Source organism: Vulpes lagopus, chromosome 8, assembly GCF_018345385.1.
Source record: "Vulpes lagopus strain Blue_001 chromosome 8, ASM1834538v1, whole genome shotgun sequence".
In the NCBI taxonomy this organism is placed as follows: Eukaryota; Metazoa; Chordata; class Mammalia; order Carnivora; family Canidae; genus Vulpes; species Vulpes lagopus.
Genome location: NC_054831.1, coordinates 56,043,681 through 56,064,179, shown reverse-complemented (window position 1 = coordinate 56,064,179; position 20,499 = coordinate 56,043,681). Strand labels below are relative to the sequence as shown.

General features: G+C 37.1%; 1 protein-coding gene across 1 annotated transcript in view; it reads right to left on the bottom strand.

The window, feature by feature from the left end:
- Positions 1 to 5,169: 5,169 nt before the first annotated feature.
- ODAD2 (outer dynein arm docking complex subunit 2) overlaps positions 5,170 to 20,499 on the bottom strand; it is a 187,238-nt gene continuing 171,908 nt past the window's right edge. The window contains exon 19 of the mRNA XM_041764881.1: positions 5,170 to 5,371. Within this exon, the coding sequence (XP_041620815.1) occupies positions 5,258 to 5,371 (114 nt within the window). The 3' untranslated portion in view covers positions 5,170 to 5,257. The remainder of the gene's footprint in view (positions 5,372 to 20,499) is intronic.

Genomic DNA, 20,499 nt, shown 5'->3' with positions numbered 1-20,499 from the left:
TTATTTTAATTTCAGTATAGTTAACATACAGTGTTATATTAGTTTCAGGTGTACAATATAGTGATTCAACACTTCCACACATCACCCGGTGCTCATCATGACAGGTGCACTCCTTAATACCCATTACCTATTTCCCCCACCCCACCCCCTCATGTCAATATTATTTTAAAAACAACAACAAAATATCTAGCTATTTACACTCACTTATGTTACTTGCCTAGCCCTTGTGAACACTTAGGTTTAAGAAAAGGATTTTAAGGAAAGGATTTTATTTGCTTATTCATGAGAGACATAGAGAAAGGCAGAGACATAGATAGAGGCAGAAGCACGCTCCCTGCAGGAAGCCTGATGCGGGACTCAATTCCAGGACCCTGGGATCATGACCTGAAACAAAGGCAGACGCTCAACCACAGAGCCACCCAGGTGACCCTAAGTTTATAATTCCTGATGTATCATATCTACTGTCAGTTTTCAATAGTGAAAACAATTTGCATTTAACTATCCACACTTTATCTAAATTTCATTTTTGATATATAGTCATTCTCTATGAGCAAGCCAACCAGCTATAGATTCTCTAAGACTGTATGAACCATGCTGATGTACACTAATGTACCTTTCAATCATTAAAATAAATTGGGACATAAATCTAAACTTATGACAAATCTTAACCTCTGAACATCATGAGCCAATTATGTAATTTGCAAAGGATGTCTTTTTATCAACTAATAAATCAGGGTGGCATGAACTGGAGAAAGAAAAATTCCTTTTAGTCTTGACAGATGCAAATAAAGAATAAATTATTTTTACTTGAATATTTGAAAATAATGAATTGGGAGTATAAGGATTCCATCTGTTAGATGAGTTCAAGTCAGCATGACAGTTGTGTATTGAAAACATATTGAAATATTAACTTTACATCTTGCATTTATAGAAACTAAAGCATAAAAATTTTTAAGAGGCAGAAGATGTAAGAGCCATTCATCAGAGAAAATGGGAACAGAAGCTAGAGATTTGAGTGGAGAGAAAAAAGGAAAATAAAAGCTTGAAGGCAAGGAAATTAATCTTAACAATTAGAGCATAAAAGAATAGCACACAAAAGGGGAGATCAGAATTCTATGATAGTCTACAGAATTTACTTACTGGCTGGCAAATTTTGTTGGGACTGTATTTCTTATTAGACTTATACTGTATTTCTACTATACGGGCAAAATATGTTAGTAAATTACTATATCGTTTGTCTTAGCTATCTATAATGAAGTAAATAAATGAATGGGTAAAATCATTCTTTTCAAAACAACAATGTTTTATGAAGCAATCTGTCAATGACCTTCTGAGTTATTTCATTTGTCTACTTCCTATATGCTTGAGAATAGAACTGATCTGCTGAATTTACAAAGACCAAATAAGGAAATGTTCAAAATTTTGCAGATTAAAAATATTCTGATAGTAGGTTAGATGTTTATTTCATCAAAAAAAAAAAAAAAAAACCCAAACCAACCCTGCTCATTGATTTGATCTATGGGTTGTGTATCCCATTTGTTGATGGAGGATCTCTCTTTTAAAGTTAGTATTAGGAAGAATGTCTATCCTAGCAGTTTCCAAAAAATAGAAAAGTAAATTCATTGGGTGTTTTTATTGAAAAAAAAGTAATTCATGTTCATTTTGGACAGTTTAGAAAACACAGATGGGTAAAGAGAAAGCAAAAATCATTCTTATTGCTCTATTCAGATATAATCATTTGTTTAATCACAGATTGGTGTATTTAAGTTCTTTCTTCTTTCATTGTGTCTAGCTACATACTAATAATTTTCTAAAAATGTGGCTCAGGGTGTATACACTGCTTCAGAACCTGCTATCCAATTTAACAATATTTTGTGAAAGGCCTTCTATGTCATTAGTTAATATTATACAACACGTTTTTGTTGTATGGTTGGACCATAATTGGATTAGCCAAAATTTCCCCTAACATTTGTACCATTATAAGCAATGATGTGGTAAATACTCTTGTAGAATAACTCTTGGGCATAATCCAAAACGCACACAAAATTATGAAGCTTTTGATATGCATTGCCAAATTTCCCTTGCAGGATGATTGTGCCCATTTAGATAGACCCTAGTATGATACGAGATTATCTATTTTTACCAATTCTTCTGTATTTCAAATAAGATCACAAGTAGGAAGAAGTATATAATACAGTGCCTGCATATATTAATTAGCATTATGTACAATTTGGTTCTCTTTCTACTCCAGTCTCATTAAGGGACAGAATTCTACATTTGAGTACATGAGAAAGTGTTTTTTAGGGGGGAATTTAGTGCATTTGAGGCAGATTCTTAAAAAAGTGGGTTTCCTTACTGTTTTCACTGAATTATAGGAATAAACATAGCCTACTTATTTCCCAAGTCTTCCGTGGGATGAGATTAAATATCTTGAATTATTGAACTGTGAAATTATCTTTTAAACCTACTCCCATTAGGTAAAAGAAAAAGAAAAGATTTACCCAATGATTTCAGTTGTCTGTTTATCAACAACTGAGATTCTCATTTTCCTAACTGGAAATGCATTTTCTGAGTATTTTGGATCATAGTCTCTTAATTCCATGCCTTAGGGAGGCATAATGATAATACCAAAATCTCTCAAAATAACAGGATTTGCAATGCCATTCCATAAATGAAAACCAAATTCCTGTTAACTGTCAGAACCTAAGACAGTTATAAAAAGAGACAAGTTATTTTTAGTGCAAGTCATTCTGATAGTGGCAAAAGAACATTCACTCTAAACAGCAGAATGATCACGGCAAGATTTCTAAAAGAAGCCCTGAAAACTGAAAATGGTGGAAGATCAAAGAATATCTATTTAAAATTCCTTCCACCTTAAATTCCTTTCAAATTGAAACAGCTGGCTATCACCAAGAGTATATTGGATTCCCAGGATGTCCTGGGGAAGAGTAAAATCTAAAAAAAAAACTGTTGCTGAAAACTAATAAGGAATTAAGGTTGCCAGCTTTAAATAGCAGAAAATAAATTATAACACACAAAATCTTACTAAAAACTAATGAAAAAAAAAAGAAAGAAAGAAAAGATGAATGCTATTGTAGCATATAGTAGCAAAGAGATGGTGTGACCGTCCCCCGCTTGTTCTCTGATAGCTCTGGGTGCTTTCACCGTCTTTGACATTTTTCTCACGAGTTCAGAGTTTTCTGTGATGTCATTTCTCACACAGATACACACACACACACACACACACACACAAACACAAATTAACCCTTAACTTCAGGTTCTCATTTGTAGTACCTAAAGATACTACCTTCCTGGAGTTTAAGAATTTAAAAGAATTCTTAGGAACACACAAGACGATTTTCATATTAATTTCCCTGAACTGTTTTCAAGTGCTTAGTTTCATTTCACTTTTTAAAAAGATTTTATTTATTTATTCATGAGACACAGAGAGAGAGAGAGAGAGAGAGAGAGAGACATAGGCATGGAGAAGCGGGCTCCATGCAGGGAGCCTGATGTGGGACTCAATCCCAGAACTCCAGGATCACTCCTTGAGCTGGAAGGCAGACGCTTAACCACTGAGCCACCCAGGTGTCCCCTTAGTTTCATTTCAAATGGCACTGTTGCTTTTCTTTTATGCATTTATTAACCATAAAAAATGAAAACTCCAGCTTCCTTCTATGAAGCATATTGTGAAAGAACCATCCTTCACTTCCAATTCTTTCTGTGCTGATGTTTTCTACCTGCTGCTTCCCTGCTCTGATATTTTAAGATAGTGGTAAAAGCTTCCTTTAATAAAAATATAGCAATAATGTTTGTTCAGTTTCTATAGCTGAACATGATTCTAAGATGATTTCTAAGATGTATTTTTAATTTTTGTGAAGCACAGGCAAACAGTAACTTTACCATTAGAAATATGTTAAAATAAAGTTAAAGGATTTACACTATTATTCAAATCCAGTTCTTAGTTAGCATTAATACTATTGCCTTGTTCTTATTATCTTCTTTTATGACCTCTGTTTCAGAGGATGGAATAGGATTGATGTTTTACAAAACCTTGAAATTCTCAGAAACGTCTTATTTTTTTTATCAGATAATCTATCACTAGTATAATTTTCATCCTGTACAGGCTTCTCATTTCATACAAATTATTTACATTTAATTCAATTAAGTTTATGATCTTCTCCAAATTATGACAAACATAGACAGCACTTAGTATTTTTCTTAATAAAAACCGCTTAGCCTGTTCTTCAAAGAATTAACTGAGATAGTCAGTTTATGGAGCTGATGCATACAAAATGATTTTCCTGGCTAGGACTGGATGCTTGGGACAGTTAGTTCCCAAACATTTTAGCACACCAAGGTTACATATGTGATTCCTTAAAGTGGCCTCTAATGTTTCCATAACCTGATAAAATGCTATTAATCTTTTGTGGCCACTTAAAAAAAAGTACTCTGTGTGCTAAAGGCGAGTTCAGAAATTCAAAGCAATTTTATGTGAAGTAATATTATCCTTACAGCAACATAAATTAATTCTTCAATAAAAGTGTTGGTCAGTCCTGTGAGGGAAATAAGACATAATTGTTTATGCTTCGTAAGTCTAAAAGTAAAAATCCCACTCATTGCTTATGTTTTTATGATTTACATTATCTGGTACAGTGACAGCCATACATTAACTTCTCCGATGTCTGATAGTATTTAGGAGAAATCTAGAATGACCTCAGGATGATCTCTCTAGGTCCCGCTGCCTGACTCTAAATTCTATTTAATAACAGTTCGTGAAATCAGCACATCTCCTTAGAGCTCTCCCGTGGGTTGCAAGTGATCAAACAGACAAAACCATAATGACAGGGCAGTGAGATAGGTTTAACAGAAGAAGAATTCTAAAGACATGCAGAATGACTATAGGACTGAACACCAGGAAGGCCATATCTTTTATTAAAATCATCACAAATACAAAAGTATCACTGAAATAGATATATGTACTGTATACATATCTATCTGGAAAATTACCACAAATTTATTAGCTTTACATTTCATTACATGGCATATCCCCAAAATATTAAATAGAACACAAATATCTATGCAATTTTTGGATGAAGAGTACCCTTTGCATTTTTAATTCCTGTGTTTTCATTCAGACATTTATCTGCCTGTAAAACATTTGCTCAACATGCTTCCTGATCTAGGCTTCTTGGCCATGGGACTGACATGTTCCCTGTCATGTAAAATTTGGTAGTTTGTAACGTCTGTGCACATTTCAAGTGTATCTTGCCTTTTCTGTAGCAAGAGCCAGTCTGCGTATGTTGGATATACATCCAGCTGCGGCTTCCTGGAGGTCCTGGTCAGGAGACCCAACCATACCCAGCAGTAGCTGTCACATGTAAAAGAGGAGGGCGGAGAGGGAAACAAGTATAAAACCATTAATCTCAAGGCATAAAGTTAGGCTTTGAAAACAATTTTTAATATTAAATGTTTTTAAAAGTCACCAAAAAAAAAAAACAAAGAAAAGAAAAGAAAAAAGGACAAGAAATGCCATTTAGGCAAATGCAAATATAAATGGTACTTAACCAGACCGAGATTTCTCATGAAATGCTTACCATTTTATTTCCTGAAGCTGAGATAGACCTATTTCTCCCACCTTTCTTTGGTCATCTAACTGCAATGGAGTCTGCTTTGAAATTTGTCTTGCATTCTTTCTGACTTTTCTGCCTCTAAGCCAAGCCAACAGCACACCATGCCTCGACTATTAGTACAACCTTTTAGATACGATTTCTCTGCATTCCAACCCACTTGATCATGTCACAACCTAATTACGTCAATCCCCTAACTTCATTGACTCCCAGTGCTAAATAACTACAGCTTGGGACAGTTAGTTAACTAACGAGTTAAACAGTCTGTTAACTCATCCTTTAAAGGATTTTTGTGCTTTGGCCTCAGTTTACCTTTCTAGCCGCTTATCTTTCTCCTGCTCTATCCTGTACTCCAAGGTCACGCACTTCTCCACTTCTTTTGCCCTGATTGATGCTATCCCTCTTCCTAAAAGGCCCTCTCATTCTCTTCTCTGAATTTCTAAATTTTACCTGTCTTTCATGATCCAGTTAACTTTTCCACAAAGCCTCCACTGATTTTCATCAAATAAGATGCTATCTTTGCTTTATCAGAACTATCATAGCAGTTTACTCAAATGCCTATTACTATCCTTATATCATCCCTTTTATTTTTTTTTAAGTTTTGTTTTTTATGTATTTAAGTAATCTCTACACCCAATGTGGGATTCAAACCTACAACCCCGAGATCAAGAGTTGCATGCTCTTCCAACTGAGCTAGACACGTGCCCCTATATCTTTCCTATTAAATAGATATGTAGATTAGTGCTTTCTGTCCTTTAGATTATAAACTCTAAAACTTATAATACTGTATCATACCTAATACACCAAAAAATGACATCAAAAAATGTAGACACCAAAAAGTGTCAAAGAAATTAATTAGAACTTTAAAAAAAAATCTATCAGTTATGAATCAGATGAGTAGTTCTGACAAAGGATTTGAAAATTTAATTCGGGTCATCTATTTTTTACACAGTAGCATTTGGGTACAAATGTTGATGACAGAAAAGATGTGATAAGCAAAGAGATACTGTAAAGATAAATGTGAAATACCTTAAATATGACAGGCTTAGGGATTAGACTTTTATTCTGTAGGCAATAAAAAGAAGTTATTTAAACAGTTTAATCAGCAGAGTGACATGATCACATTTGTATTTTAGAAAGACAAATTTCATGACACCGTGCAGAATATGGATTATAGAAAAGAAAGGGAAGGATCCTGAAGTCCTTCAGGGCAAAATGAATTCAAGGGACATTTGGGGGTTAAGCTTGTGTTGAACACAAATGGCCCAAGGATATCTGGTTATCCAAAAAGAAGAAAATAAAGATGGTAATATTCCATCATACATAAACATTATGTCCAGGTGGATTAATGATTGAAATAAAAATGAAAAATATAAAACATTTGGAAAGTTGGAGTTGAGAAAACCCTGATAAAATTGAGGTACTGAAGGATGTCTGGCAACTCAGGTCCTCGAACTCCTCATTGTCCATGGAATTGTCCTTCACTTCCAGGGTCACATCCTGGTCCTTATTTTTCATCATGTTCAACAGTCCCACCAGTGCTTCTTGGACATCTCTATACTAGGCAATCTCAGAACTATCTCCAACCTAATATATTACAGATAAAATTTCTAATTTTTTCTATCTAAACCTGGGTTCCCCGTCCCCAGTATTCTCCTATATCAGTGAAGATATCACCACTTGGTTGCTCAAGCCAGAAATCTCCTCACCTCACACTCCCACCTCATCTCCCCTGCTTCTATCCAACAATTATATCTTTGTGATTCAACTGCCTACACTTATTCCAAAGTCATTTGCTTCTCTCTATTGCCATTGTCATCACCCCTGTAAAGCCTACAGCATTTTCCCACTGTCCTTGCACCCTCTCTTGCCTGGCCCCCAGTCAATCATTCATACTGTATCCAGAGTAATGTCCTAAATTGTGAAGTTCACTGACAATGGGCAAAATTCTAGAGAAGCAAAGGGAATAAGACATGATCAGTCTTCTGAGAGTCAAGAGAAAGAAATACCGTCTTCTGAATAAGGGAAACAGAGCTGTTTGGGGGAGCTCCTGACTTGAGAGTTTTGCATTGTTAAAGTAATTAAACAGGAGGCCATTAGATAAGGTGGCTCTAAAGCTTTGGTGGCCTATGTAAGCAAACCAAAACCTAATCCAGAATCAACACACTTGAATATAAGAATATGAAACCTGAGGCCAACCAATCACAAATAGGCTTTCCCAAATAAGGCAAGAGCTTATGCTATAGCCAATCAAATAATTTACTTGCTTTGCTTCTGTATCTTGTTAAAAACTTTCCCCTAGCTCCAGGAGTGCTCCTAACCACTTTCAGTTTGGCACTGCCTGGTTTGAATCATGCCTCAGTTTATCTTTTTAATAACATTTCTAGTGTTTTTCTCCAGCATCATTCGATCACCAAGGTGTAAGATGGAGGAAATAGGTTATAGCACTGCAACCCATTTGAATAGTCATACAGTCTGAGCTGACTGAAAGGACAAACAGAAGGCTACTCATAGGGATGCCTGGGTGGCTTACTGGTTTAGCATCTGCCTTTGGCTCAGGGCATGATCCTGGGATCTAGGATTGAGTCCCGCATTGGGCTCCCGGCAAGGAACCTGCTTGTGTCTTTGCCTCCTCTCTTTTTGTGTGTCTCTCATGAATAGATAAATCTAAAAAAAAAAAAAAAAAAAGCCTACTTATAATCTGGGAGGTCATCTGTAAGAATTAGGAAGGTAGGAAGGCAGATCTCTGTGAAGTGAGAAAACAGTGAGATGGAAGAGCAGGAAGTTGAAAAATAGGACATTAGAGTTTGAGAATGGATTATGTGGAGTTTAAGATTTTATAGATAAACTTGTATTGTTTATTGACAGGGTCCAGGATGTGACCATGGGAACATACGTCAATATAAGATTGTTTGGCAGTTTTATACATATGTGCACATGCATACACACACACACCTCTATGAACACATTTATTTAATTTATATTCTTATTCTCTCTGCAAAAAGAGAAAATAGTGCTCTATGATTACTATTGAAAAATAATGAGAAGGAAGAACAGAGTAACCAGCTCTCCTTGGTTACTGTAACACATGGCTTAGGTGTCTCGGTATTATAACTCACACTTAAATCCCTTTTCTAGCTTTCAACTTTTAACTCTTGATCAACAATTCAATATTTTTATCAATTTATTTATTTTCTTGTACCTTTTTTTATTATCATATGAAAGCTGCTAAAGCAGACACAGCTATATGAGGCTTCGGCTACTTCTTCTAAATATATACTCAACACAGACTTTCATCCACCACTCTCTTTTCACACACACACATTTTAGTTGTCCACCCCCATCCCTATAGCCTTCTATCACTCTTGAGTATTGAGTATTAGCTATAAATGTGGAGATTTTGCTCCTCTATGTCATTACAGAATCAATAAACAAGAGCAGTCCCAGTCTGGATGCCAAGGGAGCCTGATATTGATACTTCTCTATTCTTAAATGGACCTATTTTTTCTTTTAATTTCTGCTTTCCAAACTTTAAATTGGTTCTTTAATCAAAACATTCCAATCATTTCTTTGGTAAATTATATAATCCCTTGAGGATTTTAACAAGTTAATAATTTCCCTTTACATAATGTATTTTCTCCCTCCATCCCCTAAGTAGATGACTCAAAAGAATTCATGAATTCCCTCATTGATTCCATTATTTTATAAATACAGCATTAAACTGTCCCAACAGCTTATTTATTTATTACTATATTATTTTTTTATTACAGCTATGTCATTATAATGAATAATGTCAGTTACCTGTAGACTTTTCTGGGCCCTCAATGAGGGAGGGCCTGATGCTACATTAAAATCTTGATTTCCACAAGAAAATGGGATGGATAATAATCTACCGTCCAACTTCCCTATATATATATGAAGAGTTGTTTAGGAAGTTGGAGGAACATAGATTGCCAGCTCCATCAAGCCCAGCTAATGCCTATCTCACAAGGCCAGCCTGCCTTGCCTTTGCTTTGGACCTTGGTCTCTCCTCCAGTAGACCCTGTTGTTGATAGTTTTTAAGTCTAGGAAGAGATGTAATAGATTTCTAGCTGTGAACACAGACTATCTGAGCAGAGAACTAGACAATTGCCTTATGCATTTTAGCTGCTTTCTAGAAAAGGCAAACAGTCATCAAAAAGGTGGGTTTTGAAGTCATAGCTCCTTGGATTTGTATCTTGACTCTTCTACTTACTGGGTAGGTTACTATTGAATCTCTAAACCCTATCATCTCATAAGTTTAAGGGGATCACCTGCCTCTGAGGCTTCTTGAGAAGATAAGTAAAATAATAGAGACCTTTAAAAAGTGTTGAATGCCGGTATTCACAGCTTCTTCCTGTCTTTACATTTTTTATCTTCCCCTGCTCTCTTCCTATTTTGTCTGTTTCCTGAGCCTTGTAAGGATCCAAGCATGCAGTGTGAGAGGAAAAACTAGAGAAACTCAGGCAGGGAGAACTCATACCAGAAAGGGCAGAGGATTCTTTGTGGGAGAGAAAGAAACAACAAATGGGGAAGGAAAGGAGGAAAGTGGAGAGAGGGAAGAGCTTCCACTCTGTTTTGAATAGAGAGTTTGGAAAGGTTTGAATTGGGGGGGGGGGGAGTGTTATTTTAGGAGCAACTTTAGGGTGAGACAGATGTACTGAGTATAAAAAAAGATAAGAGGATTTTAAAGAAGTTTAACAGTGTACAATTGTGCTGTTTTCAAGAAAGAGTGAAACTAGAATTAAAATTACTTTCAATTGCTACCTAGTTGCCTGGCTTTTGTGTCTGACTGCATTTCCATGTCAGGACTGGACCACAAGGCAGCTTGGCTTCACAGGTTATGCATTTGAATCACATAAACCCATGCTTAGTACAAAGTAAGAGCTCCATAAGTGGTATTCATTATCATGGTGATTATTTCGCCAGTTCTGAAGTCTGGTTCTGGCTTCTATTCCCTGGAGTCCAGCCCTGGTTAGTTTGGGAGGAATGAGGAAGCAGGAATCTTGGCCCTAAGGTCAGGCTAGCCCTGTCAGCACTTGCTGCAGTCCCCACCTCATCTCTGGTTGACCCCTATGGGCACCAGTGGCCCAGGCTTCACTTGGTATCAGCTGTTGCTACCAGGCCTTGCATGGCTCCCTTGGAAAGCAGTGTCTTGGCTGGATGCCTGCCCAAACTGAACCTGCATTTTGCTCCTATGCCCTCAGATCTTGTTGCTCTGTGGTTCCCCCTCTTCTGGCTTTCCAAGTCAGTTGCATTTATTCCCAAGCCCTTGATGCCAGTTATATAATTTCATATTACATAAACTAATGAACTGTGAGTGTGAAATGTACTAGTCATACGTTTGGCAGGCTGTTGGCATCTTGGTGTTTCACAGAGAGCCTGCAGTGTGTTGGCAATGCCAGGAGTCAGCTAGATAAAGGTTGCAGAGGGGAGGATCTACTATGCACTCACATGCTTTCCATTAGAATATGTTAAATCAGTGCAGGGTCCTTTTTATGAGTCTACTCTGTAAATGGCTTTTTCTAGGACCTGAGTAACCTCTAGTCCTGAATGCATTAAGAGGACTACTACTCTTTGGGGAATTAATTTAGTCTAAGTTTCTTGCATTAACCACGAGGTTTCATTCTGCATGACCTATGATGGTTAGTAAATGTTTAATCTAAAAGTTCAACCAGTGGAACCTAGCAGTCCAGTATTTTAAAGGCCTAAGGTAGAAGCAAGGGTGAAATTTTAAAAGAATAAATAAAAGAAGAAAAGGATGGCCTAGAACAATACCTGTGATAGGCAGTGAGAGTTGCTTCCTTAAATGTACCTCACTGGCATTGGGCCTACAAGTTACCTAACATTTGTACAACGTGAAATGATTTTATTAGCTACCATGCTTAGTATGTGCCAGGCGCTGTGATTTATACTTCACTAGTTAATTTATCCTGCTCTACCCATTTTCCTTAGCCAGGAACATTCTCAATCAAGGGTATAGTGTTGGAAGTGCAGAAGTTTCTGTGTTCTCTGGGCATGAATGGCTTGATATTTGAGAAGCCCTTCTGAGACTCTTTTGGTGATGCTGCTCTATGAATGTATTGGTTTTCCTGCATTTTATTTACTGCTGTAAATGGATGTTACTCATTGCTTTATTAATACACCGACAGGCTGTGTTACTAATGCTGCTTTACAAATTGAATAAGGATGTACTACTTTCCCAAACCACTATCTGGACAAATGTACTATATATGTGTCTTGGTTTTTAATCGGGCTCAGAAATCTATGCTCTTATTTTTCATAAGAGCCTCATAAGCAGACTAGGACACTCAGGAATGCTTTAAAATAAATAGAAACATCCACACAACAGAAACTTAGTACAAAATTCTGCATTCGACAGGCAGCTAACAGAAAGGAGAGAGCAGCACGTTTTTTTCAATCACTAACACACGGGGCAAGGTGAGGGCGGTTTGTAATACTTCGTCATAATTACATAAAGGAGTACTTTTCTTAGGAAAGTGAACTGCAAATTGGGTACAAGTGATTATGGAATCGGTACACTCTTTTGGGTGTATATTTTTTGATCTGTAGACATTTTCCAACTATAAAAACAGTTTTGATATTACAAGGGGGAAAACACCTCAGGTTTACTTTTTTTGAAGTGTTTGTTCCTTTCAAAAACTTTCCCCGTTTTAATCTTTCCCTCCCCCAAAACACATTCAAGGACCTTAAATTTATTGGGAGTTTCATATGTACACCAGAGGAAAACTAGCCCTCCTGCTTGCTTTCCAACTTAATTGCATAGAACACTTTAAAACATCATTCAAACACATTAGTTTTTACAGCATTGGCGTGAACGAGGACACGGGGAGGGGCACAGAGCATGGTGTGGTGTGTGGATCAGGCTAATTCGAATACTTCCTCCAGCATCAAAGGCTTTGATCTCAAGACGCATGCCCTGAGCACGCAGCTGTGACCCATGATTCACATCCCCTGGAAGGTGAGGCAAAGGTAGCATGGGAATCGGTGTCTGCATTCAATTTTTACTTTTATACCTAACAGTTCATGATTTTATATAATATTTCAGTTGTATGAAAAATAGGTCCCAATTTGAGTGATAACAGATTTTCTTGTGGTTTGACTCAATATTGTTTGGGTGAACACAGACGGGAAGTATGAGTTTTAATTAGAGCCGGATGAGCTCTGAAATACCTGCATGCACACCCAGCTTAGCAAGTTTTCCAGAAAGATTTTGAGTTCCCAGAGCTCATTTGAACTGTGAACCCTTTAGCTATTTTCCAAATCGCAAGGCACTGCAGTGTGGCTGTAGCACAAACGTGCAGCCCAGTAACAAGAAATGCATTGCACAGTGGCTTCCCAGCTATCCAGGCTGGCTGAGGCTTCACAGTGGTTTCTCTCACATCCCGACTTCAAGCCCTGGTAATTCATTTCATATGACGGCTCACTAGAGCCATGGGCCTCAAAACACATTTTACATTTGCTGGTTGGGGCAAAACCTTTGATTCTGTTCAGTCAGTGAAGTGAATCAAGGGGTTTGCCTTCTTTTTTTTTTTTTTTCAATTTTTATTTATTTATGATAGTCACACAGAGAGAGAGCGAGAGAGGCAGAGACATAGGCAGAGGGAGAAGCAGGCCCCATGCACCAGGAGCCCGACGTGGGATTCGATCCCGGGTCTCCAGGATCGTGCCCTGGGCCAAAGGCAGGCGCCAAACCACTGCGCCACCCAGGGATCCCAGGGGTTTGCCTTCTAGTGGTGTCTGCATGCATCCCAGTGACAGGAGTGTGCCCTATTTATGTGAACTGAGGTTCATGTCCACAGAGCTTGAAAGTGGGGTCTGACTTGTTTGATCTACTGCCTCTTCTGTGCATATGTTTGTTTACACTTGAGTAGGTCTACCCTCTAGTTTTTCATCCTCGTTGTTTTTCGATGAACCTTCCCATAGGGAACTTTTGTGCACACACACACACACACACAAACAAATTGGAGTGCTGGATCTAGAGTACTGGAAGGTAGAAATGGGGCATATAATAAAGCCCTAACAACTCTAAAGAATGCTAGAAATTCTAGAAGTGGACAATGCCTTGATAACTGGCAGCATCAGGAGATTCCTTAAGAAAAAGGAAGTGGTAAGTCTTGGCGTGCCCTGCAGAGAAATTCATGGTATCGTTTGGAATGGCTTTAAGTTCCTCTTCAATTTTTCTTCCCACCAAATGCAAAGAATATCTGTGCATATGGGAGTTTCTTGGATAAGAATGCTAAAGAAGTGAGAGGCTAGGAATGGATAAAAAGATTTATGAGGATAGGGCTGTTGAGGATTGCATTTTGCTATTGGGTAGATCAAAGTGACAAAGAAAATTCTCTGGAAGTAAAAAAAAAAAATAGCATGTTCTCAAAGATTATGGAGTATAGTGGCTATGAGTTCAGGCTTTGAGTTCATAGTCTGGGTCTGAACCCTGGTTTCTCCTTACCGTGTATGACATGTGGTTAAGTCTCCCAGATCCTCACTTTTCTTATCAGTAAAATTAGGATTGGCAGTAGTACCTTTTCACCAGGATTAAATGAAATAACAAATGTAAAGTGCTTGCTCTACTTGCTCATACATGATGATTGTTATAATTACCATTGTTGGTATTACCTGGAATGCGAAGTTGTTTGTTGTAGGGTAGAGAGAGTAAAATGAATTTTTTATCAGCCCACTTTCTCTGCTAGAGTTCCAGTAGGATTGACTCAATAAATAATTTTGGTCTAGTTATATCGAGAATTAATATGTTAACAGGGGCTTGTCATGTCCTGTTATGTGAAAAAAATAAGGGAAGAAAGTGGCACTAGCAGAACTCTGTGTTCATGGTAATAGATGGATCAGTTGCTCAAATTTTTTTTTTTTTAAAGAAGATGAAATGGATATTTATTGATTGGTTTCATGGCTTCTCAGCATCTATTCACCTTAGTGAAGATATCAGCAGTTTGGAAATCCATCCGTTTTTCATTTTGTTCCTGATTTTATTTTATTTTATTTTATTTTTTATTTTATTTTTTTTTAATTAATTTTTATTGGTGTTCAATTTACCAACATACAGAAAAACACCCAGTGCTCATCCCATTAAGTGTCCACCTCAGTGCCCGTCACCCATTCCCCTCCAACACCCGCCCTCCTCCCCTTCCACCACCCCTAGTTCGTTTCCCCGAGTTAGGAGTCTTTATGTTCTGTCTCCCTTCCTGATATTTCCCAACATTTCTTTTCCCTTCCTTTATATTCCCTTTCACTATTATTGCTCAAATTATAGTTTCCTCCTGCATCAGTCTCTAGTCCAGAAGGACATCACCCCCATTGCTAAATAAAGGCATGAAGTAGCTATTAATAAAAATGAGACAAAAGCATTAGATATGGAATATGCTTGCAAGGGAAATGGGAGAAGTTCGATGGATAGGGAAGTGGCTAGAATTCAAAATATTCACAAAAAGTTAAGGCTAAGCGATATTATTTATTAATTTATATTATAGAAAACCAGAACTCAATCACACCTCCTTTGCTATTAGAATAATTGAATAAAACTACCTTCATTTTGGAAAAGATTATCCTATAAACTCATTTCTTTTTTTCTTTTTTTTTTTTTTTTTGAGATTTTATTTCTTTATTCATGAGAGACACACAGAGAGAGAATCAGAGGGAGAAGCAGGCTCCCTGCGGGGAGCCCCATGTAGTGAGTCGAAGGCAAACGCTTAACCACTGAGCCCCCCAGGTGCCCCTATCCTGTAAACTCATTTATGAGTTTGATCAGAACTCAGATGCTTTTTTGGTCAGATTTTCTACTTCTTTCTATTGGGTTGGAAGATGTTGAAATTAGAAAATTCAATCTAAGCGAAGGAACATGGAGAAGACCACAGCGAAATGAAGTACACTGATAATTTAATATTTTAAATGATTGTCTCTTCCCCTGCCTGACCTTTACAAGGCACATTAAGGAAAAGATTCACACCCAGCCTGCTCCTGCTCTCAGACAAAGGTAATAAATTGGGAAAAGATGGAGTATATGATAGGGGCCAAGAGGAATGTGCATGGGGAAGCCACCTATGATAATCCCATGTTTATTATGTTCTATAATATTATCCATAAAGGAGACAAAGTTATATCTGTTAAGGATCCCAGAACAAGGTTTGGCTCACAGTAACTACTCTTTAGTTCTTAGCCATTATTATTCCAATAGAAAACATACTTCAAGCACTGTTCTGATTCTAGTAACAAGTGAGATGTAACAAAACATTTTCAGCACTGTTTTGGCTGGCATGATATCCTCTCATGAAGAAGTCAGGTTATTGCTACCCAGTGGAGGCTGAGAGTCACGTAGGTGGGCACTTCTGTAAGGAAAGGCAAGAGGCCCTCAGGGGAAGGTCAGCAGGGTAAAGTCTCTGAGTCCCTATCAAGTTCTGCCTCTGTGATGGGTTCTAAGGAGCAAGGAGGGAGCCCTGAGAGAACGGGCTCATTGCATTGGGAACGCTGGCAGGATGTAGTACTGACAGGTTACTGCAGGTCCCATGGAAATATAGTAGAAGGAATAGACCACTCTGTATTTTCTGCCTTGGGTTATCACTATGACTTTCCTCTGGTTCTTTAGCAGGAAGTCAAAGAACACTTTTGTGGGGTAAAATGATCTAGGAAATAAAGCAGTCAGGAACTTCATCAATACGTGGTCAAGACAAAATCAAGTTTGAATCAGAGTAACTCAACATTCTCTGAAAATATCAGTGAGGGTGACAAAACATGAGAGACACCTAACTCTGGGAAATGAACAAGGGGTAGTGGAAGAAGAGGGGAGCAGGGGGTTGGGGTGACTGGGTGATGGGCACTGAAGGGGGCACTTGGCAGGATGAGCACTGGGTGTTATGCTATATGTTGGCAAATTGAACTCCAATAATTTTTTTTAAAAAAAATGCATAGTCAACCAACAACAACAACAACAAAAAGAATAACTCAACATTCTCTTTGAAGATTTAATGATACTGGCAGAGTCACACTCTCCAGTAGCCTCTTGACAAATGTGCAAAGGAGGTAAACTTCTTAAGACTCATGTGTCTTTTCTATGACTTGATTAAGAGTTTTACTGAATATAGGATTCTAGGTGAGAAATAATTTTTGAAGAGTTGGAAGAGTTTTGAAGGCATTCCTCCATTTTCTTCTTGCTCCCAATGTTACTGTTGAGAAGCCCAAAGTGTTCTTCATGTTTGGTTTCTCTTGTTCACTCTATCTTCTTTTTCTATTCTTTCTCTTCTGAATATTACAGAATCGTTTATTATTATTATTACTATTATTATTATTATACTTAATGTTCTAAAATTTTACAGTGCTATACCTTGTGGATAGGTATACTTTTATCCATTGTATACAGGGAACCTGATGCATCATTTCAATCTGGTAAGTCATGTACTCCAACTCTGGGAAATTCTATTGTACTATTTCATTTCATTTCCTCCTCTCCATTTTCTCAGTTATTCCTTTGTGGAACTAATATTCTGAAGTTAGATCTTTTGCACTGTTTTTTTAATTTTTATCTTTCCTTTTTTCATCTCTTTATGTTTTTACTCTTTCTGCGAGTTTTTTTCTTTTTAAATTTTTATTTAAATTTTAGTTAGTTAACATACAGTGCAATATTGGTTTCTGGAGTAGAATTTAGTGATTCATCACACATACAACACCCAGTGCTCATCACAAATGCCCTCCTTAATACCCATCACCCACCTAGCCCATCCCCTCCTACCACCCCTCCAGCAACCTCGGTTTGTTCTCTATCATTAAGTGTCTCTTACAGTTTGTTTCCCCCTAATTTTCCTCATTCCCATATATTCATCTGTTTTGTTTCTTAAATTCCACATATGAGTGAAATCATATATTTGTCTTTCTCTGACTTATTTTGCTTAGCTTATTTTGCTTATAAAACACTCTAGCTCTATCCACATTGTTACAAATGGCAAAATTTCATTCTTTTTGATGGCTAATATTCTATGGTATATATGCCACATCTTCTTTATCCATTCATCAGTCGATGGATACCTGGGCTCTTTCCATAGTTTGGCTATTGTTGATAATGCTGCTATAAACATTGGGATGCATGTATTCTTTCTGTATTTTTGTATCCTTAGTAGTGCAATTGCTGGGGCGTAGCAATTCCTCAATTCCTTGAGCAAAAAGTTCCTCAACTTTTTGAGAAACCTCCAAAATTTTCTCCAGAGTGGCTGCACCAGCTTGCATTCCCACCAACAGTGCCAAGACGGTTCTCTTTTCTCTGCATCCTCACTAACATTGTTTCCTGAGTTGTTAATTTTAGCCATTCTGACAGGTGAGGTGATTGTGGTTTTGATTTGTATTTTATCTCCCTGATGATGAGTGATGTTGAGCATCTTTTCATGTATCTGTTAGCCATCTGGGTCTTTGGAAAAAATGTCTATTTTGTCTTCTGCCCATTTTTTAACTGGATTATTTGTTTTTGGGGTGTCGAGTTTGCTAAGTTCTTTATAGATTTCGGATACTAACCCTTTTTCAGATATGTCATTTGCAAATATCTTCTCCCATTACATAGGCTTTTAGTTTTTTTTTTTTTTTGACTGTTTTCTTCATTGTGCAGAAGATTTTTATCTTAATTAACTCCCAGTAGTTCATTTTTGTTTTCGTTTCCCTTTCCTCTAGTGATGTATCTAGTAAGAAGTTGCTCTGGCCCAGGGTGAAGAGGTTGCTGCCTGTGTTCTCCTCTAGGATTCTGGTGGTTTGCTGGTTCACATTTCAGTCTTGCATCAATTTTGAATTTATTTCAAGAAAGTGGTCCAGTTTCATTCTTCTGCATGTTGCTGTCCAGTTTTCCCAGCACCATGCGTTGAAGAGTTTTTTTTTTCCATTGGATATTCTTTCTGCTTTGTCAAAGAATAGCTGACCATAGAGTTGTAGGTCCATTTCTGGATTCTCTGTTCTGTTCCATTGATCTATGTATCTGTATTTGTTGTGCCAGTACCATACCATTTGTTGTATTTGTATTTGTTGTGCTAGTACCATACTGTCTTGACCACAGCTTTGCAATAGAGCTTGAAGTCTGGAATCGTGATGATTCCAGCTTTGCTTTTCTAAAATTTTCAGGATTGCTTTGGCTATTCAGGGTCTTTTGAATTTCTGTACAAATTTTAGGATTGTTTGGTCTAGCTCTGTGAAAAATGCTGGTGGTATTTTGATAGGGATTGCATTAAATGTGTGGATTGCTTTGGGTAGTATAGACATTTTAACAATGTTTGTTCTTCCACAAGCATGGAATGTTTTCCATTTCTTTGTGTCTTCTTTAATTTCTTTCATAAGTGTTCTACAGTTTTCAGAATACAGGTCTTTGGTTCTTTGATTCAGTTTATTCCTAGGCATCTTATGGTTTGGGTTCGGTTTAATCCTCTTCGGTTTATTCCTAGATACCTTACGATTTTTGGTGTATTGTAAATGGGATCAATTCCTTGATTTTTTCTGCTGCTTCATTATTGCTGTATAGAAATGCAAGAGATTTTTGTATGTTGATTTTATATCCTGATACTTTACTGAATTCATGTGTTTGTTCTAGCAATTTTTTCATGGAGTCTTTCAAGTTTTCTACATAGAGTATCATGTCATCTGTAAATAGTGAAAGTGACTACTTCCTTGACAATTTGGATGCCTTTTACTTGTCTCTGTTGTCTGATTGCTGAGGCTAAGGCTGCCAGGACTATGTTAAATAGTAGTGGTGAGAACAAGGCATCCCTGTCCTTGTTCCTGACCATGGAGGAAAAGCTCTCAGGAAGATGGTATAAGCTGTGGGTCTTTCCAATATGGCTTTTATGATGTCGACGTATGTTCCATCTATCCATCTATCCCTACTTTGTTGAGGGTTTTTATAAAGAATGGATGCTGTATTTTGCCAAATGCTTCTTCTGCATCTGAGAGGATCACATGGGTCTTATCCTTTCTTTTATTAATGTGGTATATCACATTGATTGATTTGTGAATATTGAACCACCCCGGCAGCCCAGGAATAATTCCCTCTTGATCATGGTGAATAATTCTTTTAATGTACTGTTGGATTTGATTTGCTAGTATCTTGTTGAGAATTTTTGCATCCATGGTCATGAAGGTTATTGGCCTATAATTCTCTCCTCCTTTTTAGTGGGGTCTTTGGTTTTGGAATCAAGTAATGCTGGTCTTGTAGAATTATTTTGGAATTGTACCTTTCATTTCTATTTTTGGAAACAATGTGAGAAGAATAAGTTTAGTTTTAGAAGATTAAGTTAAAGAAGTAACTCTTCTTTAAATGTCTGGTAGAATTTGCCTATGAAGCTACTTAGTCCTGGACTCTTGTTGGTTGGGAGATTTTTGATTAATGTTTCAATTTCTTTGCTGGTTATGGTCTGTTCAAATTTTCTATTTCTGTTCAGTTTTGGTAGTTTGTATGTTTCTAGGAATTTATCCATTTCTCCCAGATTGCCTAGTTTGTTGGCATATAACTTTTCATAATATTCTAATTGTATTTCTGTGGTGTTAGTAGTGATCTCTCCTCTTTCATTTGTGATTTTATTTATTTGGGTACCTTCTCTTTTCTTTTTGGTAAGTCTCACTAAGGGCTTATCAATTTTATTAATTCTTTCAAAGAACCAGCTCTTAGTGTCAATCTGTTCTACTGTTTGTTTGTTTGTTTCTATATTATTTACCTCTGCTCTAATCTTTAGTATTTCCTTTCTTCTGTTGATGTTACACTTTATTTGCTGCTCCTTTTCTAGCTCTTTTAGGTGTAAGGTTCAGTTGAATATTTGAGATTTTTCTTGCTTCTAGAGTAGGCCTGTATTGCTATATA